The 14,660-nt window shown below is 41.3% G+C and overlaps 1 protein-coding gene across 1 annotated transcript in view; it reads right to left on the minus strand.

Annotated features, from left to right (window-relative positions):
• Window positions 1-14,660, minus strand: part of RNF17 (ring finger protein 17) — a 191,098-nt gene that overhangs the window by 113,424 nt on the left and 63,014 nt on the right. Inside the window, exons 12-14 of the mRNA XM_068266942.1 lie at window positions 10,337-10,662; window positions 6,703-6,762; window positions 1,708-1,800 (exon numbers count right to left, since the gene is read on the minus strand). Of these exons, the coding sequence (XP_068123043.1) occupies window positions 1,708-1,800; window positions 6,703-6,762; window positions 10,337-10,662 (479 nt within the window). The remainder of the gene's footprint in view (window positions 1-1,707; window positions 1,801-6,702; window positions 6,763-10,336; window positions 10,663-14,660) is intronic.

The raw sequence follows: 14,660 nt of genomic DNA on the forward strand, positions 1-14,660 counted from the left end.
AGCGCACCATCCTCTCTATACCCTGGAATCTAAAACTCGACATGTCCCCAGAATGGGCATACAAAAAGTGCTGTTAGAGATGTAAGCATTGTTTTTTATGCATCTTCCAACACCACTGTGGGAAAGAACAGCTGTATCCAGCTGCCAAAAAAAGCAAGCAGCATCTCCTTTCAGTGACATCACCTGCCAGCAGTAAAAATGTGATAAATGTCTGAATGTAAATCAGGGAGAGGAAAGATTTTACAATGGGCAAAAACACTGACTAAATCATTTATAAATAATTATTGTAAAAATTAAGCACTTTATGACATTTTCACTGGAGTGCCTCTATGTCAAAAAAACAAAACAAAAAATACACATCTAGGCACAGTTCTAAAAAATATCATCTAACATCTCAGTAAAAAGAGTGCTTGGATTTTTTTTTTTAAAGTATACCCATAGTGACGCGACATGAGATAAAATCGTTTGTTTTTTGTATTTGTTGGGTTGTATTTTGTTCAAAAACAGTGATCATTCTCTAATGGTGCCGCCGCACCCCCACCCACTCGTTTCCGATGCCGATCGTTAGATGAATGAATGGGAACAAAGTTCCCATTCATTTGCCTCCCCTCTAGGTCCACGTGATCACCGGCATCAATTAGATGCCTGCATCACTTCCGAAGTAACACAGACACGCATTACTCCCTATTTAGCGTACTTATTGTACACTGCTGGAAATAATGCACAAGGACATCTTGTGGCCAAATAGTATACGTACACCTACAGACTTAAGGGAATAAAAAGGTTTTAATATGCATGTCAAGACGGTAGATTATTAAATTATGGGCTTGTAATTAGTGATGGATGTAGAACTGAAAAACAATGCACCTTTATTTCCAAATAAAATATTGTCACCATGCACTGAGCTAGGGGTATATTTTAACGTTGCAATAACTAGGACAAATGGGCAAATAAAATGCGTGGATTTTAATTACGGTAGCATGTATTATTTTAAAACTATAATGGCCGAAAACTGAGAAATAATGAATTTTTTCAATTTGTTTCTTATCATTCCCTTTAAAATGCATTTAGAATAAAGTTTTAAGCAAAATATACCACCCAAAGAAAGCCTAATTGTTGGCGAAAAAAACAAGGTATAGATCATTTTGTTGTGATAAGTAGTGATAAATGTATTGGGGAATAAATGGAAGAAGCGCTGAAATGTGAAAATTCCTCTCATCCATAGGATGAAAACAACCCATGGGCTTAAATAGTTCATTTCATACCTTTGCCCTATGCCCCTTTTTTTCTTTTTACAAGAGTGTTATATGGGGACAGGTGGGGAGGGGTTAATATAGGAATAGGAAAGTAATTTTTTTAATATAATTTTTTGGCTACTAGATGTCCCAACACATTTTCCTGTCTACTTGAATGCTAAATCACAGTGCTCTAAATAAGCAGGAAGTCAAAGCTTGTACTGTTTACAATGAATGAGAACCGGTACCGGTTGCAACATTGATCATTCATTCATCAGACACTTTGATTTGCTTTGGAAACATGTTCGCATTCACCAATCTGTGCATTATCGTGTGACATCAGAGATGCACGTGGCTCAAGAAACGAGTACGTACACCCCGGGAGCTAAAGTGAAGTTTTCAGGGACATAAATACTCGTCCTGGTTAAATAAACCAACCAAGTAATACATATTCATGCATGAAAGTACTCACCTTTCTTTTGGCAGAATGGGGAGCTGAAGGCCGTCTTCTTTGGACCCTTTTTGAACTTTTTAGATTTACAAGAGCTGAACTCTGGAAATGGAGCTTTAAATTCAAAATGTTAATGCAATATACAATACTCATCACTACAGCAACAAAAAATTATGAAGCACTTTAGAGAGTGATTAAACTTTTCGATTTAGTACCAAGTCTCAAATAAATGAAGGCACCTGCTGCAGGTACCACACATCAGGCCTGATCCAATTTACTTTTTCTCCTAAATTTCCTCCTAGGTGATATTTTCACATTATAAATAAAATGCTTTTTAACCACTTTGCATCCATACCTTGTATCCCCCTTATGGACCAGAGCAGTTTTGACATTTTAGCTATGTCCCTATTTAATCAGAAAGAACTTTATCCCTACTTATGGCACCTAAATGAAATATATATTGGGTTTTTTCAAGACTAACTAGACTTTAACTGTACAGCATTTTTCCCTTGAACAATATTTTTTTATGTATTTTATTGGGAAATAGGAGGGAAAAAAATGTACAAAAAAAAAAACAAAACCTTTTTTTCTTAGGTTTACCAATTCCAGTTTAAAAATAAAAAGCACTACTGTAAATGACAATTAAAAAAAAAAAAAAAAAAAAAAAAAAAAATTTGTTTGGCTATTTCTACCATTTATCATAAAACTTAAATTATGTTCCTGTCACAATTTATGGTGAGGATATTTGATTCAGAAATAATGCTACAATGTGTATTTTTCAATATAAACTGAGAAAATAAAAGTACTTTAAATGGTAAAAATCAATCTTATTAGCTCAGGGAACATATATTCCCTTTCACCAATTAGTGCTGCAGCAGACGGTGCCAGAGGTTATGCACAGGAACAAGCCCAATCTTGCACAGCACTGCTTCAGCTACAAGACTTATACAGTGGAGGAAATAATTATTTGACCCCTCACTGATTTTGTAAGTTTGTCCAATGACAAAGAAATGAAGTCTCAGAACAGTATCATTTCAATGGTAGGTTTATTTTAACACTGGCAGATAGCACATCAAAAGGAAAATCGAAAAAATAACCTTAAATAAAAGATAGCAACTGATTTGCATTTCATTGAGTGAAATAAGTTTTTGAACCCCTACCAACCATTAAGAGTTCTGGCTCCCACAGAGTGGTTAGACACTTCTACTCAATTAGTCACCCTCATTAAAGGACACCTGTCTTAACTAGTCACCTGTATAAAAGACACCTGTCCACAGAATCAATCAATCAAGCAGACTCCAAACTCTCCAACATGGGAAAGACCAAAGAGCTGTCCAAGGATGTCAGAGACAAAATTGTAGACCTGCACAAGACTGGAATAGGCTACAAAACCATTAGCAAGAAGCTGGGAGAGAAGGTGACAACTGTTGATGCGATTGTTCGAAAATGGAAGGAGCACAAAATGACTATCAATCGACCTCGCTCTGGGGCTTCACGCAAGATCTCACCTCGTGGGGTGTCAATGGTTCTGAGAAAGGTGAAAAAGCATCCTAGAACTACACGGGAGGAGTTAGTGAATGATCTCAAATTAGCAGGGACCACAGTCACCAAGAAAACCATTGGAAACACATTACATCGCAATGGATTAAAATCCTGCAGGGCTCGCAAGGTCCCCCTGCTCAAGAAGGCACATGTGCAGGCCCGTCTGAAGTTTGCCAATGAACACCTGAATGATTCTGTGAGTGACTGGGAGAAGGTGCTGTGGTCTGATGAGACCAAAATAGAGCTCTTTGGCATTAACTCAACTCGCTGTGTATGGAGGAAGAAAAATGCTGCCTATGACCCCCAAAACACCGTCCCCACCGTCAAGCATGGGGTGGAAACATTTTGCTTTGGGGGTGTTTTTCTGCTAAGGGCACAGGACAACTTAATCGCATTAACGGGAAAATGGACGGAGCCATGTATCGTGAAATCCTGAACGACAACCTCCTTCCCTCTGCCAGGAAACTGAAAATGGGTCGTGGATGGGTGTTCCAGCACGACAATGACCCAAAACATACATCAAAGGCAACAAAGGAGTGGCTCAAGAAGAAGCACATTAAGGTCATGGAGTGGCCTAGTCAGTCTCCGGACCTTAATCCAATAGAAAACCTATGGAGGGAGCTCAAGCTCAGAGTTGCACAGAGACAGCCTCGAAACCTTAGGGATTTAGAAATGATCTGCAAAGAGGAGTGGACCAACATTCCTCCTAAAATGTGTGCAAACTTGGTCATCAATTACAAGAAATGTTTGACCTCTGTGCTTGCAAACAAGGGTTTTTCCACTAAGTATTAGGTCTTTTATTGTTAGAGGGTTCAAAAACTTATTTCACTCAATGAAATGCAAATCAGTTGCTATCTTTTATTTAAGGTTATTTTTTCGATTTTCCTTTTGATGTGCTATCTGCCACTGTTAAATTAAACCTACCATTGAAATGATACTGTTCTGAGACTTTTCATTTCTTTGTCATTGGACAAACTTACAAAATCAGTGAGGGGTCAAATAATTATTTCCTCCACTGTATCTACGTCCTTGTGGCTTAGTTGAAGTCAGAGGACGTAGATATAATGTTGTGGTGGAAAAAGTGGTTAAGCCAACAGCAAGTAAGAACACACTCAGAACAATTTTGACAGTACATTTTCACCTACTTTTTGATACTTTAATTGCAAGTGCAAACTATTTTAAACAGAAAATAAATCATCTCCTAGGAGAAAACGTAGGAGTAAAAAAGTGAATTGGATCGGGCCCACTGTCTTGTTAGTAGCAGCTGTTTACTATACAGTCTTACTACCTCAGAGATTTAGAGTTAGGCTGCTTCCACACAAGGACGTTACAAGCGCACGTTAGTGCAGCCTGTAACCCTCCCCAACTCACAGCAATACAAAGTCAATGGGGCTGTTCACACTGCCCACGTTGCGTTACATGTAACGCTGCACGTTCTTCAGAGCGTGCAGCATACTATAGCGTTCCAGCGGCTTAAGCCGCGTTAGACTGTTTGCACATGTTCAGTGTTGGGGCGGAGAGGAGGCGGGAAGAGGCCGCTACGTAGCCGCGCACATGGCTACTCAATATGCACTGCACTGGTGGCCGCTGATTGGCTGGCGGTACCACGTGATGCGGAGTGTTTCACTCCGCATCACGTGGTCCCGCCGGCCAATCAGCGTCACTCTCACTGCCCTAATGCAGAAAGAGCCGCTTAACGCGGCTCACTCAACGTCCTCTACCAACACCAGCAGGCGTTACGTTAGGGGACGTTATGCGACCATAACGTCCACTATAACACAACGTCCCGGTGTGTAACTAGCCTTAAAGGACAACTGAAGCAAAAGGGATATGGAGTCTTCTGTACTGAGTCCCGTAACTTCGGCCAGGCGAGGCCAGTCTGAGCAAGCGCAGTGTGCATTCTCCATCGGAGAATAGTATTGCGTCTGCAGCAATATATATTTTCCCTGGTTTTGTCCTCTAAACCTAGGTCTGTTTTATGGCCAGGAGGGTCTTATAGTCTAAAAAATAAAATAATTAAAGCTAAGGAGAAGTTAACAGCTTGATTCACCTAAAAGTAAAAATTCAATACGATGGTCTGAATATTCCCAAAAAAGTTTAAAATTTTAAGAGACTCAAGCAGTAAAATATTTCCTCTACAATTTGCTCTTGCATAGTGAGCTTAGTTCCTACTGCTCGAACAGCGTAGTCTCTGTCCTGATACTAAAATGACCATACAGAGAAATAAGAGTCAGCAAAATGTTTCTTAAAGGACAACTGTAGTGAGAAGTGTATGGAGGCTGCCATATTTATTTCCTTTTAAACAATACCAATTGCCTGGCAGTCCTACTGGTCTATTTGGCTGAGTAATGTCGGAATAACACCAGAAACAAGCATGCAGCTAATCTTGTCAGAGCTGTCAAAAATGTCAGAAATCCCTGATCTGCTGCATTCTTGTTCAGGGTCTGTGGGTTAGGGCTCGTTTCCACTATTGCGAATATGCGTTGGACGCATGCGGATTCGCACATGTAATGCAAGTGGATGGGCCTGTTTCCACTGTAGCGTTGTTGAGGTGCTTTTTTTTCAGCGGTGAAAAAACCGCACAAAAGAGCCGCAGAATTCGCCTGCGAGTGGAATGCATGCGAATCGCATGCAATGTATTTCATAGGGAAATCGCATGCGTTTTCTCCATGTGTTTTTTGCCGCGAATTCGCATAGGTACCAATGTAAATTCACACAGGCAATGACATGGTTAAAATCGCATATACCCTCACCTATGCGAAATCGCATGCGAATTCGCTGCAAAAAAAAACACATGGGGAATCGCATCCGCATGAGATTTCATCAGCAGTGGAATCCAGGCGATTCCGCACCACAATAGTGGAAACGAGCCCTAAAAGTATTAGGATCAGCAGGGCTGCCAGGCAACTGGTATTGCTTAAAAAGGAAATCAATATGGCAGCCTCCATATCCCTCCCATTACAGTCATCTTTTAAGGTGAAATTGTCTCATCCCTGTCTTATCGCAGCAGGATTTCCCTTGGGCTGTTTTAAAACATGAGTTTTGGTTGACAATTAGGCAGCAAAGTACGGTATTAAAATGGCACTCGGTAGTACAGTGGTAAAAATTGGCTCTATACTACGATGGACATAGGACTATAGTAGGGATTAGATTGTGATTCCTCAGAGGGACAGTTGCTGACATGACTAATCTCTGTAAACCGCTGAGGAACAGGTCAGCGCTGTATAAATACTAAATAATTGTTTAACAATAGTGGAAAGCAGGTGAAGATGAGAACTAAAGGTGAATAAAGTTTACAAATTCACTGCTCAAAAGTTGCTGATGGCTGACCGCATCTTACCAAAACTGAATTAATTTTTGGTGGAAAGAAGGAGCAACCACAAACTCATATGCAGGTAACAACTCATAGGTAGTTAGTAACTTATGCTCATCGTAATACAGGTCACATGCTCATAGATATGTAAAATTACTTACTTTTCTTTGAGTAGGTTGCTCTTTTATGGCACTGTGTGTTGGAAGGAATTTCACTTAATGCTGCAGAATCATAGCAATAGCATGTTAAATTAAACATTTAAGTAAGATAAAAAAAAAAAAATCTAAGACTGCAAATGTTTATGTCAAATGAATAAATCAACATTATAAGCCACTTAGACCAGTTACTTACCCACAAACGTCTCTTCTACTTCTTAAAGAGACTCCGTAACAAAAATTGCATCCTGTTTTTTATCATCCTACAAGTTAAAAAAGCTATTCTAATGTGTTCTGGCTTACTGCAGCACTTTATACTATCACTATCTCTGTAATAAATCAATGTATCTTTCCCCTGTCAGACTTGTCGGCCTGTGTCTGGAAGGCTGCCAAGTTCTTCAGTGTTGTGGTTCTGTGATGCATCTCCCCCCTCCTGGCCCCTCTCTACACACTGCCTGTGTATTATTTAGATTAGAGCAGCTTCTCTCTTCTCTCTTATCTTTTACAAGCTGGATAAATAGTCCTCTGAGCTGGCTGGGCTTTCACATACTGAGGATTACAGATAAGGGCAAAGCTGTTTGCAGGAAGAAACAAGCAGCCTGAAACTTCAGTGCATGAGAACAGGGGGAAAGAAACACACAAATGATCTCTTGAGATTCAAAAGGATGGCTGTATACAGCCTGCTTGTGTATGGATGTATTTTCTATGTGTGGACATACTGTACATCAACCTACTTCCTGTTTTGGTGGCCATTTTGTTTGTTTATAAACAAACTTTTTAAAACTGTTTTTAACCACTTTTAATGCGGCGAGGAGCGGCGAAATTGTGTCAGAGGGGAATAGGAGATGTCCCCTAACGCACTGGTATGTTTACTTTTGTGCGATTTTAACAATACAGATTCTCTTTAAAGAGACTTTGAAGTCTCATAAAAATCATGGTTTTTAGATTAAAAATCTGTTTAACATGATTGCCCTAACTAAAACGCTGCATCTCTGCAGCTGAACTAAATCCCCCCCACCACAAAATCCACAACTTTCTTGGTCGTGGATTTTGCTGCTTTCAGCTGCTGCTCTGCCTCCATGCGCCTCAATCTGTGCGTATCTCTGCCTCTCCCCTGCTCCTCACAGTGAAAGAAGACAGAGAGGGGCAGGGAGAGGCAGCGATCCGCGCTGATAGTCGCGTCTAGAGGCAGAGCTACAGCCGAAAGCTCTGCCTCTCACAGAAGCACTCGCCGCAATATGCCCTGGGGAGTTTGGGGGGATTTAGTTACAGTTCAGCCGCGGGGAAGCGGCATTTTAGTTAGGGCTATCATGTTAGAGATTTTTAATATAAAAACATGATTTTTATGAGACTTCAGAACTTCAGATTTTCTTTAAGTTAGCTCACATGGGCAAAGCTCTTTCTTTATTGCCCTGTGCCCAACCAACATCTCTTGCCTTTCTACAAACCTACACTCCTCCCACTTTTTTGCTCCTCTAACAGAGCAGTCCCATGGTTTCCTGCTTCCATTTCAGGTCTCACACCTTCCTTCTACCTCCAGTTCCAGGGCCCCTTTACACTTAATCAGTTGCTCTCAGTTATAACGGAAAGAAAATGTAATGCCTAGGTTTTCCTATGGCACCTTTCACACTTAACGCGTTTTAACCGAAATCTTTTTCACAATGCACTGCTATGGAAAAAAAACGCGCATTAATGCACACCAACTGATTAAGTGTAAATGGGCCCTCAGGGCTCGTTTCCACTTGTTGCCGCACGCGTCCGTGAGATGCGCGGCGGCACTTCCGGGTGTGCGAGATCGTAGGCGAATCCCAGAAGCCGTGCCATGCACGGCTATGGGATTCGCAGCCTCCCACGCGAAATATGTGGCCAGGGTCGGCCAAATCGCTAGGGTAAACGATTCGGCCGGCGGCGCCATAGTTTCCTATTGCAGTTTCCCTGCGAGATTTTCCTGCGGGGAAACTGCGGATTCGGAGCGGTTTCCGCTCCAGTGGAAACGGGCCCTTAGAGACTGTGTGGGATTGCTTTCAAATGTCCTTTCATGTAACTGTGTGTATACTTTCACTGCAGAGAGCAGTACAAGATAGCTTATCTTGGTCTCAATGGCAAAAACAGAAGACACTCTTAAAGGGAACCTTAAACTGAGAGGGAAATGGATGTTTCCTTTTAAAAAAATACCAGTTGCTTGTCAGTCCTGGTGATCGCTTTGGCTGCAGTAGTGGCTGAATCACACACCTGAAACAAGCATGCAGCTAATCCAGTCTGACTTCAGTCAGAGCACCTGATCTGCATGCTTGTTGAGGGGCTGTGGCTTAAAGTATTAGACACACGGGATCATCAGGAGAGTCAGGCAACTGGTATTATTTTAAAAGGAAAAATCCATATCCTTCTCAGTTTAGGTTCACTTTAAACATTTACAAAGTAGGTTGAATGTTTTGTTGCCTCTGTTCAGTGCTAGCCTAATAAGTGTCGCAGAGTTAGAAAAAGGGGCTGTGGCTAAAGGTATTAGAGACACAGGATTAGCAGGAGAGTCAGGCAACGGGCATTATTTTAAAAGTAAAAATCCTTATCCTTCTCATTTTAGGTTCCCTTTAAGGTGGCCATACATCTGGCGGCTTGGCAGCCAATCGACCATCCAATTTGATTATTATAATCAAATTGTATGAAAATTGGGGCTGCCAAGTGCATACCTGATCGGCAAAGCGACCAATTTCGTGACGGAAATTGGTCGCACGGTCGGTTGCGCGTGCCGCAAGATGTCGGGCCGAAGTTGGTCGCTCAGGTGTGCGGCAGTACGGCAGTCGATTTTGGAATGAGCGAAGAGACGACGAAATCCCCGCCACTGCAATGTATAAATGTACCACCCGTGTCTGCATTTATACGTTACTTGCCCTGTTGCAGCCTCCGCGCGGTGTTGGTAACCTCCGGGTGGCTCTCCGTACACACTACTGGCACATGGCATCTGATGTCAGACGCTATGCGCCAGTAGCGTGTATGGAGAATTGCCTGGAGGATTACGGACACCGCGCGGAGGCAGCAACAGGACAGGTAATGTATAAATGCAGACACTGGGTAGAACATTTATACATTGGGGGCAGTGGCGGTGCCGATTTGCTGAAGATTTCATACTGAAATCGGAGTGGAATTGGCCTGTAGTTTCTGGGCAGAAACAACAAAAAGACAAATTTATCTCTAGTCAGATTCGATTAGAGATAAATTTGTTTCTGTCGAATCTGCCCATAATCGTTAGGTCTATGGGCACTTTAAGCCTCTGTTTTGATTCTGCTCACTCCCTTGGCTGAACAGACAATGCCCTGGCAACAAGTCACTTCAGCAGAGGGAGGAGGGCAGAGTGAAGGCACATGCCTCAGAAAGCTTCAACCAGCAAGGATTACATTTGCCATTAGCTAGAGACAAGCCATCTTGTACTACTCTCTGCAGTGAAAGTATACATTTTTACACACAAAAGAATGTGTGAGATTGTTCTGTTTTATGTAACTGATTGCTTGATGATGAGGATTATTATTATTATTATGAGAAATACTTTTTTTGTTTATACCTGTTCCACGACAAACTCATCTTTAAATAATTGTGCATACTACCCAATTTAAAACCAATTTGTTTTTATACAACAAAAACTTACAATCTTGCTCATCATCGAAAATCTCTTCTATGATAACATCAGGACTAGGAGGCCTATAAGGTAAAGGTTTGCTTGTAGGTGGAAGTAATCTTGATGCCTGATGAACATTGTTATTGGAGTCCAACCCCAGCTGGAAGTTTTCTTCCATCTGACAATCCTCTTCCAAGGTTTGCACTAGATCAGTTTTAAGGTCCATCAAATATTTTGCATCAGTCACGTTTGAGGTACCATTTCCGTGTTTTGGTTTAACATCTGGATAAGACTCTAATGCGTAAGAATCCTTATTTGTAGGCAACAAAGTGCTCTTATTTAGTGTTTTTGGACAGCTGTGGAAGAAAACAAAGTGATCAAATGTAAAAGGGCTTACATTAGCATCACACCACAGATGTGTTCACTTTGGTCAATACAACCAGAATGTTTATTGTATTTCTTACAGTACTTACTAGGAAGGTAGTTCTAAAATATTAAAGTATAACATAGGGTGAGTGTACTTATGACCATGGTGTCGGATTTTAAAGTAAATATCTTTTAAAAGCTGTATCCATGTCTCAAACTTCTTTTCATACCACTTCCAGGTTGTTTCATCATATGTGGAGAACATATGAATAAAGTAGCCTATACCATTTTACATTACTGAAGCTTACTTTTAATGTATTTTTCAATCTTTATGTTAAAGGAAACCTTAGGTGGGGTAAAAACTTTAAAGCGGAATATAACCCTGAATTTCAACTTTGCTCTAAAACATTATTTACAGCATATTCTATGCAACCAGCATTTTTTTTTTTAGCAGAACAGCATTGGAAGGGTTACACACAGAGCTTTAAAGTTCCGTGGACAGAAATGCAGACTCACCTGAAGTTTAGATAGATACATTTAAGTAAACACAATGTAACAAGTATGGAATGTGACACACACTGACTGTGCAGGAGCTGGAGGACAGCCAGTGTGTAACATTCACCACTTGTTACATTGTGTTTACTTAAATGTATCTATCTAAACTTCGGATGCGTCTCTGTGTGTAACCCTTCCAATGCTGGTCTAGTAAAAAAAAAAAAAAAAAAATGCTGGTTGCATATAATATGCTGTAAATAAGGTTTTAGAGCAAAGTTGAAATGCAGGGTTATATTCCGCTTTAAGGTTTATTTACCTGGTGCTTCTTCAAGCCCTCAATAGTCCTGCAAGTCCCTCACTGCCATCCTGGTCAGCTGCGTTGAGCAGTTCGTGCAAGCACTGTCACAGCTGCGCCAGTCTCTACAAACGCACTCCCAAGACCGGCAGCATTCTGCGCATGCAGTCATAGTCTGCCAGAATGTGACATTTTGTAAAACTTGCAACTGAGTTCCTGGAATGCACACATCCACAGAAGCGTGATTGAGGAGACATGCAGCCAGGGCCACAAATGCGCAATAGCTAATGTCTGAGCCGTGGACTTTAGTTGGAGGCACAGTGACAAAACTGTGCATACCAGGACAACATCAAGGGGCCTGATAGACTGCACTGGGGATTGGAAGAACCCCAAATAAGTAATTCTTATTTCTAAATTATCAAATCCTTCAGTTTACAGAGAGCCCGAGATGTGCTCAGATTTATATATTAAAAAAAAAATGTAGGCTACCTGATCCATGGGGGGGGGGGGGGGGGGGTGTTTGAGTGGTAGCCGCAAAAAATGCCGCCCCGGGGCACACTTTCACTTTGTGACCTCTGGGTCACGATGATGGAATGAGGAATTGACGCTCTCAACCAGCGTGCAGGGAGGCGGGGGAGTGGCAGGTGGCGCGGCCAGGGATAGAGAGCTGCCCAACGGTGGCGCGGCCAGAGGGAGAGAGCCTGTAGGAACGCTCCTGGCGGGCATTTAAAATAGGGAATCTCCCCTATGTTTACCGCTGATATAGCGACAAATAATGTCGCTAATGGGCTATAGCGGCGGTGTGGGGACACGGAGGCATGTCATGAGGCAGAGAACATGCCTCCTTGGCCCATCTGCCCTCCCACCCCCCACAAACCGCCTCAGGTTCTCTTTAAAATTTCCTTAAAGTTGATTTTTTTTAATTCATATTTTTCTCCCTGAAAGCTCTGTTTTCTCAACAAAAGCCACGATAATAACTAATAGTAACGTGAAACTCTGACTGTCCTACAATAAAAAATAGAAAAAAGTAGAAATACTCCTGTTCCTATGGCAAGTCCGACTTTCTGCATGCTCAGGTTTGTAGTCTGCAGCTCCTTTGTGAATCACAATCTTTATAGGGTGTGCACACACATCCAATTTTGATTGGCAAATGTTACCAACTCCATATAGTACTCACCTACACAATCTATTGCCCCTCTTATTACCTGGTAAAACTGCACAATCATTGGCTAATCAAAATGGATTGTGTGTAAACTCCCTTAGAATAGAGAGAGTGGTTCGCGTTATTGCACTCCAAGACATGCGCTTTAGTGGTAGGATATTCAAGAAAACTGAACACCAAGAAACGCAACTACCAGTATTGTCAGAGAGAACATTGAAAAGTTGGTGTTTCTCAGCCATTTTGTAAATGGCAACCGTTTGAACTTTGATATAAAGAAGCTCCAAACAATCTATAAAACAAGAACATTTTTCTTTGCTTAACCACTTAAGCTCTCAGTTGTTTTCACTTTATGCATCCGAGCAATGTTCACCTCCCATTCATTAGCCTATAACTTTATCACTACTTCTCACAATGAACTGATCTATTTCTTGTTTTTTCCGCCACCAATTAGGCTTTCTTTGGGGGGTACATTTTGCTAAGAGCTACCTTACTGTAAATGCATTTTAACAGTAAGAATAAGAAAAAAAATTAAAAAATTCATTTGTCAGTTTTCGGCCATTATAGTTTTAAAATAATACATGCCTCCATAATTAAAACCCACGTATTGTAATTGCCCATTTATCACGGTTATTTCACCGTTTAAATTATGTCCCTATCACAATGTATCACGACAATATTTTATTTGGAAATAAAAGAGCATTTTTCCCGTTTTGCATTCATCACTATTTACAAGCTTATAAAAAAAAATTGAGAGAAATATTTCATCTTTATATAGATATTAAAAAAGTTTAGACCCTTAGGTAAATATTTTTTTTTTATAGTAATGTTTTGTTTTGTTTTTTATTAAACATTTTATGTGGGCATTTTTGGGAGGGTGGGATATAAAAGTGTTTTATTTGGTGAAATATTTGTGTATTGTAATGTTTTTTAACTTTTACTTGTAGTTTTACTTTTTGGCCACAAGATGGCAATCTTGAGTTTGTTTACATGACGTCACTCTAAGCGTACAATGTACGCTTAGAGGGACACAGCTTCAGAAAGAGCGAAGCTTCCGAGAGAAGCTGTCGCTTTTTCAGCGGCGAGAGGAATCAGTGATCGGGCTCCATAGCCCGATACATTGATTCCGTGGCTACCGAATCCGCGGCCGGGAGCGCGCCTGTCCTCCTTGACGTTTTTATACGTCAAGGAGGACAAAGTGGTTAAAGGGGAAGAAAAAAAAAAGGAGTTTCACTTGCCCGGGGCTTCTACCAGCCCCATGCAGCCATCCTGTGCCCTCGCAGTCACTCATGGCTCCTCCGGTCCCCTGCCGCCAGCTAGTTTTGTTTTTGCCATCCTCAGGGTTTGGCGGGCCGCATTGCATACATTTTTACGCATTGGTTGTGCAATGCGTACATTTTTACGCATTGCACCACTAACGCGTAAAGATGTTTGTGTTAATGTTCCTGCACCAGCGAGAATGCGTAAAAATGTGTGCAACCGAAAAACGAAACTAGCTGGCGGCGGGGGGAGTGGAGCAGTAGTGAGTGACTATGAGGGCACAGGATGACTGCATGGGGCTGGTAGAAGCCCCAGGTAAGTGAAACTCATTTTTTTTTGCCTGATAATTCCTTTAAGAACAAGGACCCACATGCTTATCTTACTTCACACCATTCCTTAGTTCACTAAAAAAGTTTTAGGTGTCTTGATTCTATTATACTTCCCTTTCTATAAGGATACTGGCTTCAAAGGAGGAAAGGGGGAGGGGGGGGGGGGGAGAGAAGAGAAATGGTTACACACATATATGCAGATAATAGGTGGGTATAGCTTCATTGTATGAATTCCTGGCAAATGAGTTTCGTAGGCTGAGTCCCAAGTTGGTGGGGAGGATATATGATCAATATGTCTTAACCACTTCAGCCTTCAGTCGTTTTCACTTTATGCATCCGAGCAATGTTCACCTCCCATTTATTAGCCTATAACTTTATCATTACTTAGCACAATGAACTGATCTATATCTTGTTTTCCGCCACCAATTAGGCTTTCTTTGGGTGGTACAT

Source organism: Hyperolius riggenbachi, chromosome 2, assembly GCF_040937935.1.
Source record: "Hyperolius riggenbachi isolate aHypRig1 chromosome 2, aHypRig1.pri, whole genome shotgun sequence".
Lineage (NCBI taxonomy): Eukaryota > Metazoa > Chordata > Amphibia > Anura > Hyperoliidae > Hyperolius > Hyperolius riggenbachi.